This window comes from Helianthus annuus, chromosome 14, assembly GCF_002127325.2.
Source record: "Helianthus annuus cultivar XRQ/B chromosome 14, HanXRQr2.0-SUNRISE, whole genome shotgun sequence".
In the NCBI taxonomy this organism is placed as follows: domain Eukaryota; kingdom Viridiplantae; phylum Streptophyta; class Magnoliopsida; order Asterales; family Asteraceae; genus Helianthus; species Helianthus annuus.
Window position 1 is genome coordinate 167,047,534 of NC_035446.2, and position 15,719 is coordinate 167,063,252.

The 15,719-nt window shown below is 36.8% G+C and overlaps 1 protein-coding gene across 1 annotated transcript; it reads right to left on the reverse strand.

Moving 5' to 3' along the window:
• Nucleotides 1-1,958: 1,958 nt before the first annotated feature.
• On the reverse strand, nt 1,959-13,985 carry LOC110907809. The gene is made up of 2 exons (XM_022152735.1): nt 13,952-13,985; nt 1,959-2,881 (listed from the first exon to the last, which is right to left on the reverse strand). Exons 1-2 carry the CDS (start codon nt 13,983-13,985, stop codon nt 1,959-1,961), a joined length of 957 nt encoding a protein of 318 aa, XP_022008427.1.
• Nucleotides 13,986-15,719: the final 1,734 nt, after the last annotated feature.

The following is a 15,719-nucleotide window of genomic DNA, read 5'->3' on the forward strand; positions in this document are numbered from 1 at the left end:
GCCTTTAGCCACAAGCCTTGCTTTAAATTTGTTGACCGAGCCATCCGCATTTCTTTTAATTTTGTAGACCCACTTTAACCCGGTTGGTTTAACTCCATGTGAAAGATCAACAAGATTCCATGTTTTATTTTTTTCTATGGAATCAATCTCAACCTTCATAGCCTTCCTCCATTCCGGTTGTAAATTTGCTTCTTCAAATTTAGTTGGTTCACCTGTACAGAAAAGCAATAGTTCAAAGGTTTCTATCTCGGTTTTTAGAACATAATCGGTGAACCAAGCCGAGTTCGTCTTGGCACGGTTGGATCTTCGCACCGGGTTTTGGACTTATGCAACTTCACTTGACTCTTCTTCACTCTCATTCCATTCTGTTTCATCAAGGTTATGAGAATTTTCAGCTGTGCTTGGCTCTTGGTCGACTTGTTCGGAATCGCTGTTTTCTGGGCTCGGTGGATGTGGCTGACTTGGTTCGGCTGCATCGGTCATTACGGAACCAGCCCCTGTCTCGATTCTACCATGCCAATCGAGTAAAAACATGCCAGGTTTATATTCATGAGTAACCTCGGTTGGTTTCTCCCAATTCCAGCTTGCATTTTCATCAAAATCTCGACACCTGCTGACGACGATTTTCCTGGTTTTCGGATTGAACAGTCGGTATGAACCGGACCCTGGTTCACTTCCCAAATATACCAAACAGATAGCTCGATCATCGAGCTTGTTTATACCAGGTTTCGCTACTTTTGGGTATGCCAAACACCCAAACACTCTGAGATATTGCAAATCCAGTTTCTTTTTCTTGAACATCTCGTATGGTGTTGTGTTGGTTAAGGGCCTAGTAGTAACTCAGTTGATTATATATGTGGAGTGTCTAACCGCTTCCCCCCACATATAGTTTGGAACACTTCGGGCTTTCAAGAGGCTTCTTGTCATTTCAATTAGTGTTCGGTTTCGTCTTTCCACCACCCCATTTTGTTGGGGTGAATATGGTGCTGTTAGGTGCCGGTTAATGCCTTGCTCCTCGCAATACCGGTTAAACATATGTGACGTAAACTCACCCCCTCTATCGGTCCTTAGAGTTTTCACAACTTCACCGGTTTGTTTTTCGGTCAACCTTTTGTATAACTTAAAAGTCTCGAACGCTTCACTTTTAGCCTTTAGCAGATAACTCCACATAAATCGTGAGTAATCATCAATCAAAACGAAAACATACCTGTTACCCGCCACCATAGGAGGAGTAATCGGACCGCATAAGTCACCATGAATCAACTCCAAAACACGAGTTGCTCTAAACGAGGCCGATTGAGGAAACGGTTGTCTTGTTTGCTTTCCAACTAAACATGCTTCACACAACTTCTTTTCGTGTCTTAAAGGTGGTACGCCATTTACCATATTCTTTCTTGTCATGTTTGCAATTGATTCCCAATTAAGGTGGCCGAGTCTTGCATGCCAAAGCCAACTGTTATCTTCTAACCGTGCTTGTAGACATACCGGTTTTCCCACCTTGAGCCGAGTCTTATAGAGCCTATTGACGGCTCTCTTTACGGTCATAAGAATTTTTCCCCGGTTATCACGCAACACAAGTGTGTCGCCTTTCATATTAACCTCGCATCCCATCTCGGTTGTTTGCCCGAGGCTAATAATGTTACTCTTAAGACTTGGGATGTCGGTCAATAGCCGTTGTTCACCAGTTTTGGTTTCAAATAGAATTGACCCTTTTCCACATATGTCAACACAAGAATCATCCCCAAACCTTACCCTTCCTCTGACCCTTTTGTTTAATTCAGAAAAATAAGATATATTACCAGTCATGTGATTACTCGCGCCGTTATCCATATACCACATGTCTTCATCTTTGGATCCGAGTTCAAGCTTCTTTGGTAACATCTTTGATTCGTTCAAGAACATAGTTTCTTGAAGAGTTTCTATCATAAACACAGTAGGATCGGTTTCATCGGCTTCGGCTAACTGGGCTTCATCTTTGTTTCGTTCCGGGCACCGCGACACAAAGTGTCCAAACTTATCACATCGGTAACATTGGATTTTGGACATATCTCGGTTTTTTCTTTGCTTCGGTTTTTGTTTTCGTTGCTGGATCCTTCTTCTCTGTTGGAACGGCTCGAGTTATTACCATCGCGATTCCCTCGACCACGGTTCCCTCCACGACCCCGTGTTCCTTGACCTCGGGCTCGATTGTTGGTCGACGATGATGATGTTTCGGTTTTATTGAACAGTAACTTTGACTGTGGTTCAACAACATCTTCTTCCTTCAACCCTTCCTCATAAGCTTTCAATCTCCCAACAATATCTTCAAACTTTATAGTTTTGAGATCCAACGTTTGTTCAAGGGTTGCAACGATGTGGATATACTTACCACGTGGTAAACTTTTGAGAAACTTCTTGACGAGTTTAGTTTCGTCCATTGTTTCTCCTAACGATGCCGACTTTGAGGCTATACAAGATAGTTTCCCGGCAAAATCATCGATCGCCTCGGTCTCCTTCATGCGCAGATTATCAAACTCGGTTGCTAGGGTTTGTAATCGGGCTTCTTTGACTCGATCCGCACCAACGTTGCGAGATTTGATTGCATCCCAGATAGCTTTAGGACTATCCAGATCGCCGATCTGCATGATCATGGACTCCGGTATCGATTGGAATATAAGAACAACCGCCATGTTATTCTTTTCTTCATCAGTTGATCCCGGTTCAATCGCTTCCCATACCTTATACACCTTCATGATTGCCTTCATATGCAGCAACCAAACGTTGTAGTTGGACGAGGAGAGCATCATTGAACAGGTTGATGCGCTGGTTCTTTTCCCTTCGACGGTGACGACCCAGAGTTTGTCATCTTCTCTGACTGATCGTACAACCTTGATCGCCGGCTCTGATACCAATTCAAGAACGAATTGATAACAAAAACACAATTTAGGGTAAACTCACTTTTATTATAATCAAGAAAAACTAGCTCAAAACTCGATTACAATAATCCCTCACAACAATTCAACCCTAACACGGCTAAACATATATAGGGAATTACAACTTGTTTCCCAAGTAATAGAGAGAACCCTAAAATAACCCAGAGCCCAAAACCAACATGTTTTAGGGTCAACGCGGGCCGACCACAATTCTACACGATTGGGCCGTATTCAATAATTGTCCAACATTTACCTCGTTCAAATTTACAGTTTAACTATTGTTTTTGTTTTTTCCATCTTATTAGCCAAATTACGATTTTATCATCAGTTCGAATTTACAGTTTTGTCATCATTTTTGTTTTTCTCCATGGTAAATTACGATTTTGCTCACAGTGTAAAATTAATTCATGCCAACGTTTTAGGTTTTTTTTTTTTTTTTTTTTTTTTTTTTTTTTTTGACAAAACTATGGTAGCGTTTTGTTTTAGTTGGTTGACTCGGTATAACAGGGCCGTCTTCGAAAATTACAAAAGAATTTTGGCCCTGCGCAAAATAAAAAATTTGGGCCCTATTCATTAATCCATTATGTTTGTTTATTGAGTTGAGTCAAGTCATTAATCCATTACACACTAAAACAGTTGGGCTTTTGAATTTGTTTGGTAAAAACAGTTGGGCTTTAACGTTTTTGTTTCATAAATCCGGACCCTTTAAGTTTTTTCCTTTAAAAACATACAAATTTTTTAATATATATATATATATATATATATATATATATATATATATATATATATATATATATAAACTTATAAATTTTTTGGGCCCTAGATCATGTTATTTATCTGTAAGGGCCTATTTTTTTATAAATCAAACTATACCAACAAAAGATAGAAACAAAAAACAAAAGATTGTTATTTTTTCTCACGTTTCCCTTACACTTCTCTCTCCATGCAAATTAAGCTTGAACTAGTGGCGAATACATGAATTTTGAGTAAGGGGCAAGATATGGGTCGGTCAAAATAGGGTGAATACATGCGGACTCAAAGCGTTATTATTTTTTAGTAATTACATGTTTACCTCAAAAAAAATAATAAAATTAACTAACAAATGAACAATTTTGACATAAAATGTAACTTGAACAATCATTTTTTATAAACAAAACAATTAAACTTAACTGAAACAATATAAATTGAATAACCACCGTTTGCTTTATTATTATTATTTTTTTTATGAAACTAATTTAAAAAAAAATCTACTATAAAGGGCCCAATATCCGCTGACATCCTTACAAAGTTAAAAAGTGGTTTGAATTGAAATAAAAAAATTGGAATTGGCATGCTTCGAACTTGAATCTCTTGGATAAAGATACAAGAAGGCAGCCATCTGCACCATATAAAACTTATATAATTAAATGATTTGGTAAGTATTTTATTTAAGCATAAACCGAATGAAAAAGAAGTTTTGGGCCCTAAATTTTTTGGGCCCAGAGCGGTGACATACCCTTCACACCCTCTGGGCCGGCCTTGCGGTATAATTTTTATTCGTGGGAGGCAGTTGTCTAGCACTCGCTCATTTTCCTGAAAAATTACAATTTTGCCCCCATTTTAAATTTATAGTTTTTTCATCGTTTTAGTTTTTTTTTTTTACAGTAGTATGGTAGTGTTTTGTTTTAGTTGGTTGACTTGATGTAATTTTTATTTAGATCCTATTATGAGTAGTATGTATAAGTAAACGAAACATAAACGTACATGTTATGAGAGAGAAATATTTAGCTTTGCACCCTGCAACGCGGGTGGGGAAAAACCTAGTACTACACAAATTACTTGAAGGGGAATTATGCCATTCAGCTGTCTCTGTCTGACACTTTCTTATTCGTCCTGCTAAATTACGATTTTACCTAGTTTAAATGTACACTTTTGCCATAAGTTTTGTTTTTTTTTTCTCCCATCCAAATTACGATTTTGCCCTCAGTTCAAATTTATAGTTTTGCCATTGCCATTGTTTTAATTTTTTTTTTTTGCTATACAAATAACATGAAGGGGAATAGTGTTAAGCAGCTTGCCTGTCACTTTCCTATTGGTCCAGCTAAATTACGATTTTGATCCGTTTAAATTTACAGTTTTGCCATTAGTTTTGTTTTTTCTCTCCCAGCCAAATTACAATTTTGCCCTTAGTTCAAATTTATAGTTTTGCCATTGATTTTGTTTGTTTTCTTAGTCAAAATACGATTTTGCCATAAACGTAAAAAAAACAGTCATGCCATTGTTTAAGGTTTTTTTTTTTTTTTTTTTTTTTTTTTTTTTTTTTTTTTTGAAAAAAACTATGGTAGTGTTTTGTTTTAATTGGTTGACTCGGTGTAATTTTATTCGTGCTAGACGGCTGCTTGACACACGCTCATTTGTCCTGAAAAATTTCAATCTTGCCCCAGTTTAAAATTATAGTTTTCCAGTGTTTTAGTTTTTTTTTAACAAAAATATGATAGTGTTTTATTTTAATTGGTTTACTCAATGTAATTTTTTGAACATCGTTTTATGAGTAGTATGTACAAGTAACCAAAACACAAACATACATGTTATGAGAGAGAAATATTCGGTTTAGTGTCCCGCAACGCGGACGGGGCAAAAACTAGTATATAAACAATAACCATGAGACATTCTCCTATATATTAAAAATACAAGGTTTTGAACAGTAAAGTTATAATAATAATATATATGGTTTTTTTAATAGTTTTATTATCTTCTTTACTTTTTAAGTTAGATAAGCTTTTGTGAACCGGTACTGATATCGAAAATACCAGTACGGTTATCGGGACATAAAGGTAAAAACCGACACCAGCCTGGTACAGAAAACATCAAAAGTCGGTTTCGAATTGATTTTGAAAATCTTTTAGTTCGGGAAATTCAGTACTGCTACCCGGTACCATTTGCTTATCTCTGATCACGGGTGTCGTATGAAAAAAACACGGTATCGTGCAACTTTTTTTTCCCTTCAACTTCTAATGATTTCTTTTTTAGTTTCAGGGGTAGGGATGAGCTCGGTGCCAACCAATACCGAAAATACCAATTACGGTACCTGTATATGAAGGTAAAAAACGGTAGCGAACCGGTACCAGGAACGCCAAAAGTCGTACCGAATTGGTACTTAAGATCTTTCGGTTCGGGAAATTCGGTACCGGTACCCAGTATCATTTGTTCATCTCTGACCACAGGTTTCATGCGAACAATATTATTACCATACAACTTTTTTGGTTGATTTTCTTTTGGTTATCTTTTAGTATTTTTTTCTATATTTTTTTTATTCTTGTCAGCGGTTTCCGTGCGCAACGCGCTCGTAGTGATTTCAAAACACATGTAAACACAGACTAAACAACAAAAGACGTTCGCCGCAACGCGGCGATAGTAAAAAACTAGTATATTAAATTTTTTATTCTTGTAGATAATCACGTTAGGAACTAGGGATGAGTATTTGGTACCGGGTACTAGTACCGAACCGTACTAGGTATATCCGGTATTGGTTCCGATACCCACTTTCTCCTTTTTTCGGTAGCGGAACCGGTATTTACGGGTAAAACACCGGTAAATACCGGTACCGTACCGGTACTGGTACCGAACAGGTATATTCGGTACCGGTATCCACTTTTTCCGTTTTTCGATACCGTTACTTTCAATATCAAAGAGGTACCGTGCTCATCTCTATTAGTAACCACAACAAAACTTCCCTTGAACTTGCATATTATTTATTAGTTGTTATTAGAAATAAGTAAAACCGCCCGTAATGGGGCGTGTTTTATAAAAAAATTTGCACAAAAACGCCCAATCACGCCCCGACTCCACTACACCCCGGCATTTTCAGGCGTGATTTTTGAGAAAATTGTATGTGGCGTGATTTGAAAAATGCCGGAACTCTATTTTTTTGCCCAATTGAACCTTGCCATGTGTGTATACTTAGTTTTAATTAAAAAAACAATGGAAATTAGTTTTAATTAGAAGGTGATTTAAAAAGAAAAATTGCAGGTTGTTGTTCTTGTGGGTGAAAGGAAGAAGAAGAAGCTTTTTCATTTTAGTCCCTGCATTTTGATTATATTTAAAAAAAAGATTTAAACTTCAAAAGTCTTTAAAAAAGGATTTTGCATTTCAGTCCCTAAAGTTTTAATTAGATTTTGGAAATGTATTTTTTTTTTACTTTTGAATAGGTTTTTTTTTATTTCTACCATTGTATTTTTTTAATTTAATAAAATATTTTAAGTTTTTAATTAAAAAAATAATTGTGTAATGATTGGAAGGGGCGTTATTGGGCATTATTCCCACTACGGCACTTTTGCAATAACGCCCAATAATACCCCCATGCTGACTGGACTGCCACATGGCAGAAAACGCCCAATGGTGGAGGCATTATTGAGCTAACCACTACGCATGGTCTAAAAAGAATTAGCAAATTTTGTAATCTTATTACAAAGATTTTTTTTCTGTATTCTTATTTAGAAGAAAATAATATCGAAAAAAATAAGTCATAGTCATATCAAGTTTTGTATTCTCGTGGATAATGAGGCTGGGAACCACGACAAATTAAAACATCCGTTGAACTGGCAGATTAATTGTTCTAACTAGTTAATTTTCCGCCCGCGCGTTGCAGCGGGGATCCAATGACTGCAAAACGCGTGTCAGCAACGGCAATCAGATACCGAATATCAAAACATAAACAAAAATAGCGTGGTAAGGATAGTCACTCCATCCTAAAAAATGATTTTAAATAACCTAATATATAATAATAGGACCCACACGTCCTACACGTTGAAAATTCGGTTGTTTCAGTTCAGTTATTACAGTGCTAAGACGTTAAAATATGGATGAGCTCGGTACCGGTAACGGCACCGAAAGTACCGATCCAGAAAATCATCGAAATTAGGTACCGGCACCGAAAATGCTCGGTACAATACGGTATGGTATTTGAATGAAAATCAATAAATACAGGTATGGTGCTAGACCGGTGTCGAACCGAAAGTAACGATTCTGAAAACGCCAAAAGGTGGGTACCAAATTGGTACCGAAAATGATTTGGTGTAGTAAATTTGGTACTGATACGATACCGGTTTGATTACAGGATTTGATACGATTTGCTAATCAATAATCTAAATATCCAAGTTAATTTTGCATGCAACAATTCACTCATTACAGAAAAAGACAAAAAAGAAAGCAAAATAAGTTGTTGTGTATATAAAATCTCAGTCAAACGAAATACAATTTACTTACTGTGTGTATGAAAAGTAATATAAACGGTGCAATTACTTGCATTGCTATGTTGCTACATGATTTGATAAGCTTGGTACCAACCGGTACCGAAAATACCGTTACCGAAATCCCCAAAAGCGGGTACCGGTACCGAATATACCTGGTACGGTACCGGTCGGTACTGGTACGTCACCGGTATTGGAGTGTAAAAACCGGTGAATACCGGTACCGAATATACCTGGTACGGTACCGGTCGGTACTGGTACGACACCGGTATTTGAGGGTAAAAACCGGTGATTACCGGTGCCGAACCGATACCAAAAATACACCCGGTTTGGTAAATTTGATTCTGGTACCGGTACCCAATACAATTTGCTAATCACCTATTGATAGTGTAATGCCATGTGGCATGTAACACTGTTCAAAACCTTGTGTTTTTAATATATAGGGTAATTAATATGATTTTTATAATAGTTTTATACATTGACAAAAGATCAAATACAAAGAGTGTTATCGTATAAAACATACAAAGTGAAGGTTCTGTTAAAAAAATGGTGACATTTTCGTAATTAAAATTCGTAGAGTAATTATCAAAATTACCCTACAAATGATCTTGTAGGGCAATTTTTTATTTTGTAAAATGATCTTATAGGGTAATTTTGTAAAGTGTCATCATTACTCCACAAAACGATCTTGTAGTGTAATTTTGATCTTATACGATAATTTTGTAAAGTATCATAGCTATTCTACACATGATCTTTATAGGGTAATTTTGATTTTGTAGGGTAATTTTGATCTTATAGGGTAATTTTGTAGAGTATCATAATCACTCTATAAATGATTTTGTAGGGTAATTTTGTAGAGTATCATAATTACTCTACAAATGATGTTGTAGGGTAATTTTGATCTTTGAAGAGTAATTTCGATAATTACCCTCCGAGTAAATAATTACGAAAATGTCACCGCGTTTTTTCAGAAAAAACCTTCATTTCGTACGTTTTGTATCATAACACACTTTGTACGCAAACTTTACCCTTATGCTTTAACATATTTTCGAAGTTAAATCTCGCAACTCAAATTGATACCTTTATTCATACATTTTTTTTTCTGTCAATTGTAAATGTTATTTTCCCCGTAACTTAAAGATGTTGAAATCAAACTTGATTAGCAAAAGTTAACTAAGGGAATGTGATACCCAGGTGTCGAAATAGCGCCTTTCTCAGGTTTCAAGTCCGGTCGTAAGAAAATGTTATAGGATTAGACTATGTGTAATGGGTTTCACTAAAACGTGAAAAATGTGACTGCTGCGTACACAGACAAGTGAGATTTTCTGAACTTTTTTCTCAAAAGTGTGTAATGGTTTCACATTCAACTTAAATTAAGGACAACAAATTTAAGAAAAATGAAGTGTGTGTGAATGATTGGTAAAAAGTTGGTGGACCCATGCGCCCATCCCCTGACACCAATTACCAAGCTAATGTCGGGGGCACTTAGCGCCCGTTACCAGCCTAGTCAGAGCGGTGTAGGGGCGTGATTATGCTTAGATGTCCATGGGCGTTAACCCACTACAAGTAGTCTTAGGTTGCTCTTAAAAATGCAAAAGTTAAACATGATTATCAGGTGACTTAGACACAGTGGCGGATCTAGGATTTACGCCAAGCGGTAACGTTTTATAAATAAGCGGTAACGAAATCGAAAAAACGTCAAATTTTTCCAAAATTTACACTAATTTTACACTACCGCCGGAACGCCAAGCCGTAGCGGACGCCACCCCTTACACTAATGTACATCCGCCCCTGCTTAGACACTATTATTTAGATATTTGTGGACTTAATTAATAAATACATGATTTTCTCTTTTCTTTAATTTTTTCTGGATGTTTATTTTATATTGCAATCTTTGTCATGGTTGTTCAGATTAATTAACGATTGGTAAACAGGCAGCATCTTGCGTGAATAGTTTTCCTTAATACACTAAATAGCTTATTTGATCACGGTGTGGACCAATGGGTTCGACACATGTCTACGAATGAGATCTAAAGTCCAAGATTTGTTCATACAAACCACACCGATTTAATTATTATCGGGACATGCCCTTTATTATTTTTGTTTGTATAGTAAAGTTCGAGTCAGGTTGGACTGACACAAAATAATATATATTATTCCACTTATTTATTTAACCTTATAAACAATTAACATATTGCATAGGATATATTTTTCATAGATAAAATGATTCTATTCATATTTCATAAGTTTTTTTTAAATATATTGAGTTAGTCAATTAGATCCATGCAGAGTAAAATATAACGTAAACTGGCAGAATATATATTCATAGGTAAAATTTGTAAATACTTAGATGGATTTGTCGATATAATTACACAATAAAAAACCATCCAGTAATATAATATACTTTTTAACATTTGGGGTTGTTATATAAATAATAGAGTAAGTCAACGGTTAGTTAACAATTGTAGTATATTAAATAAATGAACATTGCCCTCCAGGTTCTGTTTGTCGGTTGCTATTGGTAAAGTTTATAAATTATGTAGACATAGTCTAAAATAACTTAGTAAATCGAGATTGCGAACCAAGGCATGTTTAGAATAAAAGGCAAGTTTAAGTGTGGAAAAGACATGTTTAAGGTTTGTAGTCAATTTAATTAAGGTGTCAACTAAATTATTGGTAAAATTATGGGTGAGAAAAGTAAAGAAAAAGGCAATGCGAAGTGCGAACCTTTATGCAAGAATCCGGCCCAAATGATTCCTTGTTTTTTGGATTTTTGAGTGAGGGATTGACTGATTGAATTTGCATATCTTATTTTCAAAGCCAAGACAACTTTGAAAATCTTTACTATGATGAGATTTTAGGCACACAATTGTGTTGTTTACTGTCTTGCAGTTGTGCAACAAACCTGAGTATCTTCGCGTCATAACATGATATAAAGCTTATAGAAATCTTCTTGGATCAACCTCTTAGGGCCTTCTTTGATTACAAATATATAGACAAGAAATACAACAATCACTCATTTAATTAAGAAGTTTAACAAAAATAAAAGATAAACAATTAATTAAGTTAAGCTCAAGATTTTGGACAATCTCACCATCAATGTAACCAGTGGCGGATCTAGAAAACCGTATAGGGGTAACGTTTTAAAAAAAGGGTAACGAAGTCGAGAAAACGTCAAATTTTTCCAAAATTTACACTACCGTCGGAGCGTCACCGGAGCGTCAAGGGGCAACGGAGGTTACCCTTTGTAATAGTATAGGCCCGCCCCTGAATGTAACATTGGAAAGTGGATGAATTTATATAGCTAAGTATGATGGATTAATGAATTGGGATTGGGCTGCCAAGAATGAACCAAAAGAACAAATTAAAAAGCGACAATTTGCACATGAGATGGTTGGCAGATCGCATTCAGGCAGATTCTAGCTGCGCAACCAAGACAAGAAGAAGAAGATAGCACAACCGCAAACAGTAAGGGTTTAGCCGACCACTGCCCGCTTGGCTTAAGTAGCCGTTTGACTCGCATATATATGGAGACTAATTTAAGGACATAGGATTTTTGTTAATTAATTCTGAATGAAGAGTTATATAGTGACAATATCAATTATTTCTTGATGCAGCCAAGACAAGAAGAAGAAGAGAGCACATCCGTTGACAGTAAGGAATGAACCGACCACTGCCTGCTTGACTTGAGTAGCCCTTTGACCAGTTGAGACCAATTCAAGGACATATGAGTTTTGTTGATTAATTCTGAATGAAGAGTTATATAGTGACAATATCAATTATTTCTTTCTATGATTAGTTAATTTCTTTCTTCGGATGTAGGGTTTGATTTCGCATATGGATTCAATTTAACTTGTGATCTTTTGCAAGACATGAATGTGTTTTTATTATTTTTACTAGTGAATGATTCGAGTATATTCATGTTTTTAATATAACTGAGTGTTGAGCAATTTGCTATTTAGAACATTTCATAACATCCTTTCTACTATTTGGTCTTTATCATTAGAGAGCAATGTGTTTTGATTGAAGCGTCCATTGTTTGTCCATCATTCAAGTATGTTAAACAAGACTACGTCTTTGTAGTTTAGTAGTGTAGTTAAGCAAGTTGAATTATACATGGTGTTATCAAACCCGAATCTGGATGTAATTGCTTGTTTGTCATCTCGAATTTGTGTGTGCGGTTTGTTTTTTTTTTCTTCTTAGTTTAATTGCAACTTAAGTTAACATTAGCTTAATTCACATCAAACAAATATTTGTGTTTCACTTTCATAATCAAACTAAACATTTAATACTAACCACATGCTCCTCATGGATACAATACCCTACTTACCTTAGCTATCTAGATCAATCAGGTTTTTGTATGACTTGACCACGGTCATCAGTACTGATCGGTATATGATTTCGTTAATTGAGTTATGTATCCCTCATCATAAACTATCAACATTTCTGAATGAGAAAGGAAACTTTTGACCGGAACATTTGAGATTTCTTGATTTTGTTGACGGTGGTTCTTCTGGTAATGTGGAGGCTGGGTTAAACATGTTCCAAGTGTCAATATTTGATCTCGTATCATGAGTCTTAGATGGACTTTTTTAAAAGCGAACATGCTAGTAAGAGGCTAGCGGCTAGGGACGATACAAGTTACCTTATAGAGAGCATTTGAGCTATAGAAATTAGGTTGCAAGCCCATCTGCATATCCAACTAACTTTGTTTTCCATTCCTTCATCTATAGGCAATCTAATTTTAGGAGAAACATACTACATCATCTGAAATCAATATTCATTTTTATTTTTTTGAAATTTGGAGCTCGATTTGTTTCTAAAAACCAATCTAACCCAAATTGTGTATTTACTACCGCTTACATCAAAGAATTATTTATACCTATTTCCCTTTGATTGGTTCAGCCATGTTGAGAACTACGTTTAGAACCACCAATAACAGTAACTATTAAGTTTTTTTATGGGCAATTGAGGTTACGAATCTCATCTTAATTATATTTGCTCCTTTTTAGGGTGGAGGGGGCGCCAAAGCGTAACCCCTGTCCACGTAGGATTCACCATGCTGTAATACCGCCGCTAGTGTCGCGGGTATGTTGTGTGGGTTGAGGATGAAGGTTGTAGTCACCAAAGCAGGTATGTTGTGTGATGTGTGTGGAGAGGAGAAAGACCTGCAGGTATGTGGTGTTCTGGTGGGAACAGTGCCGCAAGTGGAGTGGTATGCAGGTTATGGTCTCTAGGTAGTTGATGTGGCGCCGTTGTATTGTTTGGTGGGAGGGTATCTTCGGTGAGCCCCCCTCCACCCTTATTGATATATTAAGGAGCATATACAACCATCATTAGACATAAGTACTCAACATTTAGCTATTTCCCCTGGATATCATCATTCCATCAACAATAACATAATGAAGTTATAACAGCCCTGGCCATATGGAAAAGTTACACATTTATCACAACCCACCCCTCTTAAACGTTGATAGAAGCTCAATTCTGTTGGCCCGAACTGGATCTTGATCTCTAAATGAGCGTGATAAACTTGAATAACAATAACTTGTAATAACCGAATGAATGTAATGTATGTACAAATCGAAATGAGTAAGTAAGTTACAAATGAATCTACATGAACCTATTTATAGTTTTCTAAGGGTACGAGTGAATAGACGCGTCTCTCCGTGAAAAGTCATGTCTCTTAGATGTATGGTTGTGATTGAATCTTGAAGAGGTGTGTTGAATCCAATCCACTCGATCAACAGTCGCGTCTTTTCCCTTTTGGCTTGGTACCCGATCGGAAATGGTGTGTGTGTGGAGACACACCTTTTCGGTCATGATGGTAGTTTCCATCTTCCATGTTGTCAACTTTGGTCCTTGTACTTTGTAACCGCTTAAGTAATATATATTATACCTATCTAACTAATTATGTGATGTTAAGAGATTAACCGGTTTCATTCACCCCCTTAATCTCGAACATCCATAAGTTGCTTTAAGTCTTGAATTCCGAGCAGTTCCCTCATTGTAGCAAACTTGATCCTTGCTAGTGCCTTCGTTAGTATATCTGCTCGTTGTAGTTCTCCACTTATGTGTTCCACAGTGATATCTTCATTTTCCACACATTCTCTTATGAAGTGATAGCGTGTGTCAATGTGCTTGCTTCTTCCATGAAAGACTGGATTTCTCATGAGTGCTATTGCTGAAACATTATCTACTCTGAGTCTTATCTTCTCTTCCTTCCAGCCTGTGATTTCACTCAACAATCTTTTAAGCCATAGTGCTTGACATGCTGCTGCAGTGGCTGCCATGAATTCTGATTCGCATGATGATAGTGCCACTGTTTGTTGCTTCTGTGTACACCAGTGTTGGTGCACTTGTGTCTGTACTTTGTCTGTATTCGGTCTGTATGTAAACGATGTCCTGTTTAGTGTTGTAAGTTGACCAAGTCAACCATCCTCCGGTTTGACTTGGACAACAGTTGGTAAATATTGAAAGATGATGTTCTGTGTCGAAGGATAGCCAATCGAAGGATATTGTAGATCCTTCGATGGCATCGAAAGATAGGATTCGAATGATAGACCTCGAAAGGTGATCTTTCGAGGTCCATGCAGATCCTTCGATTACATTGTCATCGATAGATGATCCTTCGAACCATCTATCGGATCCTTCGGACCAGACATCATGAGCTGGGTATAAATACCCATGCAGTGTATGTGTTAGTGCAGTTCTGAGAGTTCACACCCGAGAGATAGAGAGATAAGTTGAGAGCATTCTGTCCGGAACTCACACACACACTTTGAGAGTTTACAAGTTAGATTTGTAAACATTGTGCTTGTAACCGAAACCTTCATTTGCATTAATACAAGTTGTGTTAATCGGTGAACCCGTGTGTGTTTGTGTTTATACTTGCTTAATCTCGGTTTGCTTGCTAGCTTGGATTCCGCACTCGCTAGTGGGTTAGTATAACAAGGTTTGAGGTTCGTCATCCTCCGACAAAAGGGACCTACAAGTGGTATCAGAGCTTGGCTCTTTACCTTGTTTAAAACCGGGTTATTCAAGTTCTTGGTGTGTGTTTGAACACTTGGTTTAACACCCGTTTTTGTTGGTTTTTCTACACTTTTAAACTGGAAAACGTGTTTTAAACTTACCGGGAGTGTTCATTAGTGGGTTGGGTAACTTAAAACTTGTTTTTAAGTGTCATTGTGTTTTTCGGCGAAAATTCCGGTTAAAGGTCCGGTGACTGGTTTTAGGATAAGGTTTCCTTTTTGGGCAAATTATCTTTCAAAATCTTAGTTGGTGGGAAAGTTGTCAGCCTGCCATACTCTTTGCCGAAAGTTGACCTTACCTACCCATCACCTTTTTCACCAACCTGTCACATCAGCGTCAGTGTGTCAGACTCTCTCGAAAGATATCTTTCGACATCGAAAGATCATCTTTCGACTATCTTTCGATCAAGGAAGGCTCGAAAGACTATCATCCTTCGACCCATCCTTCGAAGTCTGAAACATATCCTTCGATAAAGGAATCTATTCGAAAGACAGTGTCCGAAAGATAAGGATTTAACTCGAAAGATAAGGATCTTTCAAAGGAGAAT

Coding starts and splice junctions, on each gene's coding strand:
- LOC110907809 (XM_022152735.1), bottom strand. CDS start 13,985: ATGGAAGATGGAAACTACCATCATGACCGAAAAG. Junction 2,882..13,951: donor CTACCATCATGACCGAAAAG/GTGTGTCTCCAC, acceptor AATTGGTATCAG/AGCCGGCGATCAAGGTTGTA.